Raw genomic sequence first — 12,673 nt, forward strand, 5'->3', positions numbered from 1 at the left:
GCTAGAATGAGAAATCTGTATCCTTTATGATGCAGGGTGCTTGATTTGCCTTCTGTTGTGTTGGAAGCCATGGAATAATGGTGGCATTCTTTGCATTGGAGTACCAGTCTTCCTGACTTCCCACCTGGGAAAGCCACTTGGAGTGGGCTTTCTGTCCCTGGGAGAGCCAGGCCCTCCTTGGGTTGCCCTCTTCTGCCTGCTGACAGTGCACTCAGCACCTGGGAGTTAGCCTGAGAGCTCTGCGTTTGTTCTCATCGAGACCAGGCGGCTTGTGATTTTGCGCGATGGGGTGGAGTGTATTCGTATAGTTGCCAAAGATGTGATTAGACAAGATATTCATTCTGAACTGCTGCCCTCGTCTCTCTGTTCAACTCTGTTCTTCCTCAGTGAGGTTTAGGCCGAGAAAAATGGAACAGAGAGAACTAGGCCACTGGCTTTTGAAAAATATTGATCAGTGAGCACATCAGATGTAGCAAAGACCTTCCCCTTTGTATGATGTCATGCTGCGTGGGGGCCTTAAGGTGGCCTGTGATCACTCCTGCGGGGACTCGCTTTCTCGGGGAAAAGATTAGAAAAGGAAAAGAATCCCTATAGGCCATATCCAAAAATAATGTAAGCATTTCTAAATGTGTTTCCTTGAGGTCGTTGATCCCTTTGATTTTCTAGGCCATGTGGTGGCAGGAAGGAACGATGTGAGGTGGTCAGCCTTGAGCAATAAACTTCTAAGCAATGCTGATCTCAGTTCCTCTCTCCTATCCGCCTCTCCCTGGCTTGGGCCTCCACTGCTGTCTGTCTGTTTGTCTCCCCTCCACCCACACACATACCATCATACATACCACATGCATGTTCTCCCCACAATGCATGTCTGTGGTGTGGACAATTGCATCCGTACTTGAGCCAGCTCTAAGTCAAGGCCTCCCAGCTGGGCCACACTGGGTGAGTGAGATGCTGTTAACCTTGAGTGCCCTCCGGTCAAGTGAAGTGTGGCCCTGGCTTTTATCTTGATTCGCCTGGGTTGGTTCTGTGTAAGCAGCCAGGGTTCCTGCTAATGGATCCCTTGGGACAGAGGAAAGAGGACAGAAGTGGATTTGTTGAACCCCTGTGGGGCATTTGAAATGGCACCAAGAATAGGCTGAAATCTAATCAGCCTTTGCTTATCAGGCCTGAGTTCCAGCATGCTGAAAGGGTGATGATTAGTAAGAAAAAGGCCAGAATATTTTATCTTTTCCTTTGCACATTTGGGGAAAATTTCCTCTGCCTTGCTAGCATTAGAAGCAGACCATTCTTTTGACTCTACCACATCATATCAGCTTTCATTAAAAATCAAAAGCAGCGAATGCAAAACCCCATCCATGGAAAACCGTTTAAGGCAACACTGTGCTCCAGCGCTTCAGGGGTGGGGTTTTTTGCCTTCTGCACCAACGGATCAGTTTCTCATATTCATGCCTTTCTTACCCAGCAGCTTTTGAAAGACCAAGAAGCATTGCTCTGCTTTCTACTGCCTCTCTATAAGAGACCAGGGCTGCCCTGCCTCTAGCCATGTCCCAGAGAGCATATTTGAGACAAGTCAGCTTAATTTGCCTGCATGCCTAGGAAGCCTCTCTTTAAAATCTAATTTTGAGAGAAGGACTGTATCTAAATATTTTACTTTTCCCATCCAGGCGAGCGACGGAGGCGCCGGTGCCAGGTGGCGTTCAGCTACCTGCCCCAGAATGATGATGAGCTTGAGCTGAAAGTTGGTGACATCATAGAGGTGGTAGGAGAGGTAAGTGTACCAGGTGGGTAGGTGTGGTGGCCTCATGTGGGCTGTCAGAACCCACCCATGGTTGGCCTTGCCATGTGGATGTTAGAACTCAAAGAGAGCTTAGACATCATCTAGTTGAGTCTCTTCTCAGGGGAAGTGGGTTCCCAGAGAGGAATGCCACCAAGCCCATTGGGGGCAGATGTGGGGCCATTTAAAATCATTGTCTTTTTAACACAGCATGCTAGGTACCTCTGAAATTCCAACCCAATGCCCTAACTTTTCTCCTCTGCTTCAATTGCTAGTAGACTCTGGGTATCCAGAATGACCCTGATCCATCTCTAGAGGATGGATTCAGTATTCATCATGGCAGACAGTGTGGGTTCAAAGGGAAGGAAAAGAAGTGACATTTATAGCAGACCTAGTGACAGGTATAACAAGGTTCTTTATGCATTGGCCCATTGACTCATCACAACCACTTTATTTCGTAGATGAGGAAAGAGGCTCAAGAGACCCTGGAAGAGGCAGGGCTAAGGGTTGAAGCCAGGGCCACCTGGCTGGAGCCCCTTATCTTTCTACTGCACCACATTCCCTTGTTCCATCTTGGTCCTGGCTGCTCAGAGCCAGCCCTGCTGGCGAAGTGTCCTACCAGACACTGGCAGGGGCTTTCAGGCTCCACTTCCTTGGGCCTACGGGATCCTGGGCTTCAGACTTAGAACCTGACCGCTCATTCTGATTCAACACATGTATCCATGTATAGAAATATAGTTTTCCAATTGCTTTGATTTCCTGAATACCATTTGACCTTACAGAAACCCATGACTTACAAAAAAAGACGCTAGAAATCAGGGAGGAGAGTAAGTGAACTATGATGTGGGTGGAAGTGGCAGGGCTGATGCTAGCAGCCAGATTTCCTGCCTTTCATACAAGCATAAAGTGAGCATGCGTCAGAGCTTCATTCAGCTTATTAATGAGGGGGTCTGCAAGGTGGCAAGGCTGGCTCAAAGAGAATTGTGAAAGAGCAAAGTATTTATAATGACCGAAAGAGAAAATACTTGATTAAGATTGCTAAGTTAAATGTAAAACTTTGTAGTGTCCTACAAGGCAATAAAACTGTAACCTTTGAGGTTATTTTGTCCAGGGGGTAAATCACTTGCATCTCTGCTGGTCAAAATTTATTTTCATTGCTATCTGGCAAGAATCATTGGCATCACTTTCGGGTTTCTACCAGCTAACATCTGCACTAACAGAGTTGTAAACTAACCTCATAAATAGTAAATAATGTGTCAAACACAGATACATGTCCCTAGAGTAGCAGTTAATGGGGTTCCCAGCCTGGCACTGGGAGGACATGCAGTAACCCTTTTGCCTATTTCCCAGTTTTGAGTACTTTGTATTAATATGTCATTCATCCATTTTTTATCCGTGGTGCCAAGCAGGGCACATAGGAGACATTGGTGGAAAGTTGAATGAGTGAAAAATGAATGGACGGGCCGGCCCCGTGGCTTGGTGGTTAAGTGCGCGCGCTGCGATGCTGGCGGCCCGGGTTCGGATCCCGGGTGCGCATTGAGGCACCACTTCTCTGTCCATCCTGGGGCCGAGTCCCACATACAGCAACTAGAAGGGTGTGCAGCTATGACATACAACTATCTACTGGGGCTTTGGGGGCAAAAAATAAAATAAATAAAATCTTTAAAAAAAAAAAAAATGAATGGACAACAGAGTAGAACATTTATGCAAATGGTAGGAGGACAAATTTCTTAAGACTGAAACCATGGAAGAAATTTCAGAGGAAAGAATAAACAATTGTGACTAACAAAAAGAGTTAAAATTTTGGTATGATTTGAAATGAGTTTAGCTAAACAGAGAGAACAACAAACAGGAAAAAATTTGCAATAAATTTTGACGAATAGTTATATATGTAACATATGAAAATATATTGGGAAGCTGCTATAACAATAATAAATGATAGATAAATCTGCCATAAACACAAATCCCACAAGGGGAAATAAAAATCTTAACCATGAGAAAATGTTCTGCCTTGCTATTAATTAAATAAATACAAATTAAGACAATAATGGGTTCCTGCTTTTGAAAATCCTAAGAAAATATTTAGTGGTAAGACTGTTGGCAATGCTCAGAAGAAGTGGTGACTTTGTATATCTTTATGATCCTAATATGAAGCTATTTATCAAAGTACGTCAAGAGCTATAAAAATCTGAATTAACACCCTTTGACCCAGTAATCTCACTCCTAGGAATTTATCCACAGAAAATGTTTAACAGGAAAAAAAAAAGTGAAACGTGTTAATTGCAGCAGTGCTTGTGGTAAGGAACAATAATCAAGAAAGGGAATAGTTAGGAGAATTAACTTATATTATCTGGCTAGAAGATTGTGAAGCCATTAAGATGGTAAACACAGAGGCCTTTGAATCTGTATTTATTACAATACTGTGCATTGTAATTATCTGTTATATTCTGCTAACCTGAGAGCTTTTCAACAGCGGGGATCTGCTTTTTATCTATCTTTATATTTGTGGTACCTGGAATAGTGCCTGAAACCTAATACATACTTTAATAAATGCTCGCTGAATAAGTAAATGAATATGGAAGTATGAAAAGATTATTTTGCAAAATAAATTAACAGATCAGAACACAAAGTTGCATACACTGGGATACAGTCATGTAAAATATATCTCCATGCACGTGATCAAAGACTGAAAGGGAGCAAAATTGAAAATGCTTGTCACAGAAGATGATTTTTCCTTTAATGCTGTAATAATGTTTTAAGGAATACAAATTAAGATAAGGAAAATTATTAATAAATTTCTGGGAAATATGGCCCACTCTCACCTGCCTGTTGGCTGTAGGGAAAGCGAGCATGGATTGCTAAAGGAGAGGAGTGATGGCAGGGCTGTTACTCTCCTCGCCTAGATGACCTACAACTTCACCACCACCTACAATGCCAGTCTCCTTTCCACTCACTGCCAGTTCAATGCTAGGCTTCACTCTGGGCTTGCTTCAATTAGGAAAAAGGAAGAATAGCTATGTAGCCTATGACATTTACATAAAGCAAAAGGTTAAGTTTGGCCTTTTAATCCATATTTTTAAAATTATACCATCAAAAACTCCTTTCCCTATTGTTCCAGTTTACTTGTAGTATTGCAGATATTGGGCCATTGTCACTATATAATATAAAATCTGCCCTTTTTACTTAGAATGGATGTTGTAATAAATGCGAATGGGTAGCTCTTCTCTAATTCCACAAAACTAAAAACGAAATAAACAAAAGTCCCAAATAAACAAAATCCCTTAAATCACAGGGACAGACTGAGGTAAGACCATAGTAATAGCTTTGCAATACTATAGAATCAACCAATCTGTTGGTCATTAAAATGTAACATATTGTGTATGTGTATATATATAAAATATGTTATATCCTTATTGATTGATAGATTGATTCTACAGAATTGCAAAGCTGTACACTCACACACAAATGCACACCCTCCCCCCAAAAAACCACATAACTCTTAGGAGGATTTTAAAGATATGGACTGGTTTTTTGAAACAGTTGAATCAAGTAGAGAATCCTAAAAAATTATATACATATATCTTATTTAATTTTATCTTAAAATATAAAAATGTATATTCATTTGCCATTTGTCAACACAACCTCATAGGGCCAAGGCATCTTCCTTAAATATGGGTTTGCTGGTTTGGGTTCCATCCTCTCTGTGTCCATAATGCATCCTCTATAGATCCCATTGGTTTCTTTAAAGTAGATTGACAATTTAATAACATAAGTGAAGCAATTGGAATACATAATTCTTCTAAGGTTCTACAGTCCACTACCTCCAATCTCCTTTAGTTGTCTTGTCCACACCTAATTTGGCAGCAGTGTTTTTTTAACCTTCAAGTCATTACCATTATCCCTTCTCACCACTAACTCTTTCTCTTCACACTTATATACTTTTGAGCTATTTAACCAAATCGTGGGCTAACAATAAGAGCAACGGGCTTAAGCAGATTTGGGTAGACACAGCCCTGATCCTCATCTGGCAGGAGTCAACTACTAGCCTCGAGCACTCAGCCTGGATGTGCCTCTGCAGTGTGGCTTAGAGAAGGAATGGAGAACATGGGCAGTCCAAGGATGAGTTGAGTTGACAAAGGGCAGTTGCTCAAGAAAGCGCTTACCGTGCTTCTGCCTCCTGGCTGGAGAACGGTGATTCTGCTGTCATCATTAGATTCATTATTGTGAACCTAAAGGAACTGGGCTGCCAATTCGAAAGGAAAAAGAGCAGGCTAAACTGGATAGATATTTTTAAAGAAATCATTGTAAATATATAGTTGTGTCATTTTTTGTCCGGAGTGGAGAGGATTGATAAATGCAGGTGAAGTTCTAATTATAAGAAGAACAGAGATAACATATAGACAAGGTTATCAGGAGAAATGGCATTTGAAGGGCTCTAGAGTTTCAAAACTGGCTTATTGGCCTGTTTTTTTATTGAAAAGTGCATTGAAGCCTCTTGTTTTTCTGTCTCTGTTATCTAGAGCCTGGGAAAGGAGCCGCTTTTCCTCTTGTGTTGGATGACCTTGGTCTCAACCACTCTCTCTTAGTGGTGACCCAAGGGATGTTCAGAGATTCTTGCTTTTATTTGTTCTTTGTGGTTAGTTTTTGAGGTATTGCTTAGTGGTCCCCAGTCAGGCTGGCTGGAGACCAATGGCTTTATGTTCGGACTTAAAGCTTAACCTGGCCTTGCAGTTTGCAGAGATGGTAACTTGCACTTCCAAGAAACTTATGCATCTTCTTTCTTGTGCCCATAGCAAGAGATTGGGTTCTCTCAGCTAGAGTTAAATAGGCTGTTGAAATTCTTCAAAACGTTAACTTAATCAGACAACCTTTGTGAGTGTGGATGGGCAGTTGTGATATTGCGATTTATAATAAGAAATATATATTTAGTCTTTGTCCCTTTTCTAGCACAGAGCTCCTAAAACTCTTGGAATTTTGTAAATGAAGGAGGGGGGTGTCTTTTGTTATGTTAATGAAGTGATTTTTGGAAAGCGCCTAAGGATGGGGGCAGGTTGCCCGTGGAGCCAACTACGTGATTAGAGGGTTGGAACTTTCAGTCCCATTCCACCCCCACCTCCGGGGAGTTTGAGTTCAATCACCAATAGCCAATGGTTTAATCAATCATGCCTATGTAATGAAGCCTCCATATAAACCCAAAAGGACAGAGTTCGGAGAGCTTCCGGGTTGGTGAGCACGTGGAGATGCGTGGAGAATGGCACACTCAGCGTGGAAGCCCTGCACCCTTTCCCCATACCTTGCCCTGTGCATCTTTTCCACCTGGCTGTTCCTGAGTTATATCCATTTGTAATAAACTGGTAATCTAGTAAGTAAAATGTTTCTCTGAGTTCTGTGAGCTGCTCTAGCAAATTAATCGAACCCGAGGGAGGGGATTATGGGAACCTCTGATTTATGGCCAGTTAGAAGCACAGGTGACCACCTGGACTTGTGACTGACGTCTGAAGCCCAAGGAGGGGGTCATGGGAACCTGCAGTCTGTAGCTGGTCAGTCAGCAGCACAGGTAACAACCTGGACTTGCAACTGGCATCTGAAGTGGGGCAGGCTTGTGGGCCTGAGCCCTGAACCTGTGGGATATGAAGCTATCTCTGGGGAGATAGTGTCAGAATTGAGTTAAATTGTAGGACACTCAGCTGGTGGCAGAGAATTGTTTGTTGGTGTGGAGAAACCTCCTCCCCACACATTGGAATTGGGTCCAGGAACCCACAATAGCAGTTCATCCTCATTTCATTTTTGATATAAGAACTTTGAAGACTTGCATGTGAATAAAGATGCCTTTTGTTTTATGCTTGCCCATGAGAAGTCAAGTTCATTAAAAAGCTGATTAATTAATAGATGATCAAAGCATACCTAATTTCTTACCCATTAAGGCACCCCTTGCTTTAGAAGGGTGCGTATCCCTTTTCAAAAAAGATAACATTAATATAAAAATTTGTTTATTGGAATTTGATAATCCAAAAAGCTCAAGCTGCTCTACAGTTATTTCTCCAAATAACTTTGGGGTGGACATCTCTGATTTCCTAATGCTCAGAGATGGGAGGGCATTCATATTAAGGAGAGAGAAGCCACGTTTAGAAGAAAAGGTGATTAGATCAGAATCATCAGCATGCAAAACAGGCTACAACTGTATAAAAGTAACATATTTGCAAGTTTAAATGTATTTATGATAGATTTGTATAGCTATGGGATTTATCAACTGAGTGCTTACTCTGTGAAAGAAATTGTGTTTAGAGAGATTCAAAGATTTATTGAACAGAATCCCTTCCTTGAAACATGGTCGATATAGTCAGGGAGGGTAAGATACACACAGCTAAGAAGGTAACTAATAACCCAACATGTTATTAAGGTGGCAAATGATGGTGTTGACAAATGAGAGAGGAATTTAGAAACAAAGGTACTCAGTGAGGGGAAAGAAGATTTTTCCTAGAATAGGTGACATTTCAACGGGGCATGTGGAGGGTGAGAGGTATTTGGATTAATTCAGCAAGTGAAGGTTGTATTGTGTAAGGCACTGGGTTGGTCTGGAGGAAAGAGGACAGGATGTTAGTACAGCCTTGCTCTAAAGTTGGGAATGACCTGTGAACCTTCGAGGGCAGGTGTGGAGTATAGGAAGCAGGAGCTGGTAGATACAATCAAATGCGGTTGAGATAAAAGTTCTAGTGCTGCCCACACTGAACTTTCAAAGGGATACTCCGTTTAAAGGTTTCTTACATGTGGGTTTTCTAGGATTAACACATCCCTGTAGACGATTTTCTCACCTGGGAAGAGTGACAGGACAAAACTTCAGGATTTTGATTCATCAGAAAGATTATCTTGCTGGCTTGCTTTATCATTTGCTCATATTTTCAAGTTGGAATGATAGTAAGCCCTTAGCATAGAGTCATTTAGGATTTTGGGGACCTGTAGACTAGCCTGTAGCTGTTTTGAAGGACAGGACCATCTAGCATTGCAGAAGGAGGTCTACAAAAGCCCAGCCAGAAACCCTTCCTACTGTGTGGAAAATGATGGATGTTGCTGTGTCTTGTTGGGTAGAGTTTGCTTACGTCTTAAATAGAAATTGCATATGTTTTCTTAAATCATTTCCCTTTGGATTACCCTACAGATTTCTCTTTTGAAGGGCCCCTCTTATGCAGAATAGGCTTATTCTCAGAAGAACGAAGAGAGGGAATAAAAATCCACTTCCTGTGTATATGGAATGTTCTGGCCGTGCCAGAAAGAAATAATCAGACAATGAACTGCATAAGAACTGGGGGGAAATATTGGCCCAGGCATTTAGGACCTAGATAACACTTGCTTATGTTTGGCATGACCAGCTTTCCATGTCCCCAAATCAACAGGGATGGTTATTTAAAGCAACTAAAATGGAAAATAATGTAGGTGTTGATACCTTCAGGAAATGGTTCCCTTAAAAATATTTTTTTCACTAATTCCACTGATAGAAAAAGATGTTTTCTAGGAACAATTTGTATTTTTTCAGCAATATTCAAAAGGTAAAACTATGTCTTAGCACATTTACATGAAGTTCTAGTAAAGGCAAAATCAATCATAGGTGATAGAAATCAGATTGGTGGTTGCTTGGAGGGGGATTGGTGGGGAAGGGGCACAATTTTCTGGAGTGATGGACATGCTCTGTATGTTGATAGAGGTGTGGGTTACATGAGTGTATGCATTTGTGAAAACTGATTGACTTGTACCGTTAAGATCTATGCATTTATATGAATTATACGTCAATTAGAAAAAATTTTTAAAAACTGTTAATATTTCTATAGTGTTTTAAACATTTTCGCAATACTTTCCCCTACCCCTCACAGGTAGGAGAAAGGGTCAGTATTTAAATTCTCATTTAATTATTTCTGAATAAATTTTTTGTTGAAATATAATTGACATAACATTGTATTTGTTTTAGGTGTACAACATAATGGTTTGATACATGTATATATAGTCACGTGCCACATAACATTTCAGTCAACGATTAGACCACATATACAATGGTAGTCCTATAATATTAGTACCATATAGCCTATGTGTATAGTAGGCTATAACGTCTATGTTTGTGTAAGTGTATTCTATGATGTTCGCACAGTGACAAAATAGCCTATTGACACATTTTTCAGAACGTATACCCCCCCCGTTAATCGACACATGACTGTATTGCGAAATGATTACCACAGTGAGTTTAGTTAACATCCATCACTATATATAGTAACAAATTTTTTTCCTTGTGATGAGAACTTTTAAGATCTACTCTTAGTGACTTTCAAATATACAGTACAGTATTGTATACAGTATAGGATTAACTATAGTCACCATGCCGCACATTATATCCCTAGGATTTATTTATCTTATAACTGGAAGCTTGTACTTTTTGACCATCTTCACCCATTTTGGCCACTCCCTCCGCCTGCCTCTGGCAGCCACCAATCTGTTCTCTGTATCTATGAGTTTGGGTTTTTTTTTTTTTTTTTTTTAGATTCCACATATAAGTGAAATCATACAGTATTTGTCTTTCTCTATCTGACTTATTTCACTTAGCATAATGTCCCCAAGGAACTAGAAAAAGAAGAACAAACACAGCCCAAAGTTACTAGAAGGAAGGAAATAACAAAGATCAGAGAAGAAATAAATGAAATGGAGACTAAAAAGACAATAGAAAAGATGAATGAAACTAAGAGCTGGTTTTTTGAAAAAGACAAAATAGATAAGTCTTTAGCTAGACTCACCAAGAAAAAAAGAGAGGACTCAAAATCAGAAATGAAAGAGGGAAGGTTACAACTGATACCACAGAAATACAAAGGATCGGAAGAGACTACTATGAATGATTATACACCAACAAATTGGACAACCTAGAAGAAATGGATAAATTCCTAGAAACATACAACCTATCAAATCTGAATACATGTGGAGGAAAATTTTAGTAATGTTAAGGTGTGGGCCTTTCCTTAAAGCTTGACTTGTCCATTTTCCTTTCTGGAAAGAATGGTAAAACAGCTCTTGGAACACTGAAGCTGACTTCATTTGCCTATGTGCCTGTTCCTCCCCCATTCTTCCCGCACACCCACCCCTCCAGTGTGCTTCTGACCGAGATTTGGGTAACAAAGGGTTAATTGGATATAAAAAGCTGTAGCAGCCCTTAAATGGATTTTCTCTTTTGCTGCTTGTACCCTGAGGTAGACTTTAAACCTGGTAAATTTGTTGCTCACCTTCTCAATACAGTTGACAGGTAAAACTTAGATGATGATAAGTAGGAAGTATTCTGAATATCAAGGTACCCCAGACAGCACTGTCATCTTTGCATTCACAGGCATCCTCTTTAGTGCCTTACGTATGTAGATAATGTTTGTGAGTTAGGCGGAGGTAGAGGTGTTGAAATTCACTCAGGTGCTTCCCCAACTTCCAACAGGGCTAAGAGCTAGAAACTACCTCCTTGGGCCCTGAACCCACTTAGATGCTGATGATTGTGAAGACATGGGACTTGCAGGGCACGCAGACACAAACTGTTTAAGTGGTTTTACTGTGTCTGTCTTTCCCAAGCACTCCCAGGTGTAAGCCACCCTGCTGCCAGGTCTGGGTTGAAGGTGGGGTTCTCTCTTGGGACACAGCCATGGGCTCCAGAGCTGGCTGGGTGGGTCACACAGGGACACAGAGGGGGTTTGTTCTCAGCCTGGAGCCAAGGCCTGCAGGAGACTGTTGATTAGTGTGTGTTGGTGGGAGAGAAGGTAGGCGTCTGCCTTACTTTCCTTGGGGCAGAAACTGTAAGCCCTTGGTAACATTCATAATCCCCACTTTATTACAAAGGGATGCATTTCTTTCTCTCTTTGAAATATAGAAGCATAAACATAAGCAAGCTTGATTTCTAAGCAGGGGGTGTACAGGCTCTGTATGTTCCACTTTTGTTGCAGAAGCTTCTCAAGGACGGAATCTTTATCTGTTTTGTTCACCGATGAATCTGTCCTGAGGCGCTAGGGTAGTGCAGGATAGGTGCTCATTAAATGTTGGTAGAATGAGTGGGATTGGGAGGGGCACACAGACCCGTGCTTGGTGGGACCTAATTAAGATCAGTGGCCAATGTGGTCAGCGCCTTGTGGTCCCGTTTGCTCCTCACAGGAAGGAAAAATCCTGTTGTGGGGGAATCAGGGCTCCAGAGGTTACAACTGATACCAGAGAAATACAAAGGAGGATGTCCCCCAATGATTTCTCTGCCATTCATTCATTCAATGTGCGAGGTACTATGTTTTACTCTTTGAATGAATGAATGAATGAATGTAATCACTCTGGGCTTCAGTGTCCTCATCTTTATGCAGGAAGTTGAACTAGAATGTTGCTGAAGAAGGATAGTGTGAGGGTGAGGATCATTTTTCTCGTATCTCCAGCCTGAATCTCGCAACCAAAGCAGCAGGCTATAGGAAGAAATAGTACTGAACAGCTCTCATTGATGCTGTGGCCAGACCCCTGCCCCCCTGCTCCATGGTGTCTATAGTAGGAAGTGTGCCCCCAGGTGATGACAAGTGGTTTTATTGTCTTCCCCTCCACTCACTGCATGGCTAATGATAGAGCTCTGCCGTTTTCCTCTCGGCCACTCCTCTCAGACTGTGCTATGACAGTGATATAGGCATCTGGGGGTGTGGTGAGGTGAAGACACCCCTGTTTTCCCAGCAGACAGCCCGCCGATCCCACGCATCAGGAGCACTTCCTTCAGGGATCTTGGGCTGGAGCTGCTTATTACTGGAACGGGAACGTTTTAGATACTGTCAAACTGAATCAAATGGAATTGGCCCAGCTGCTCTGCGCTGTCGGGAATTACGCCAGGAACTGCTCATTTGTGGTCCGTGGCCTTGGTTTTTCCCTCCT

At 41.7% G+C, this 12,673-nt stretch overlaps 1 protein-coding gene across 3 annotated transcripts in view; it reads left to right on the forward strand.

Moving 5' to 3' along the window:
- Window positions 1–12,673, forward strand: part of SH3KBP1 (SH3 domain containing kinase binding protein 1) — a 326,276-nt gene that overhangs the window by 159,766 nt on the left and 153,837 nt on the right. For all 3 annotated transcript variants that reach the window (XM_087427608.1, XM_087427607.1, XM_004435176.3), the window contains one exon: window positions 1,662–1,765. In XM_087427608.1, the coding sequence (XP_087283734.1) occupies window positions 1,662–1,765 (104 nt within the window). The remainder of the gene's footprint in view (window positions 1–1,661; window positions 1,766–12,673) is intronic.

This window comes from Ceratotherium simum, chromosome X (assembly GCF_057802395.1).
Source record: "Ceratotherium simum simum isolate JZ-2026a chromosome X, ASM5780239v1, whole genome shotgun sequence".
Classification (NCBI taxonomy): domain Eukaryota; kingdom Metazoa; phylum Chordata; class Mammalia; order Perissodactyla; family Rhinocerotidae; genus Ceratotherium; species Ceratotherium simum.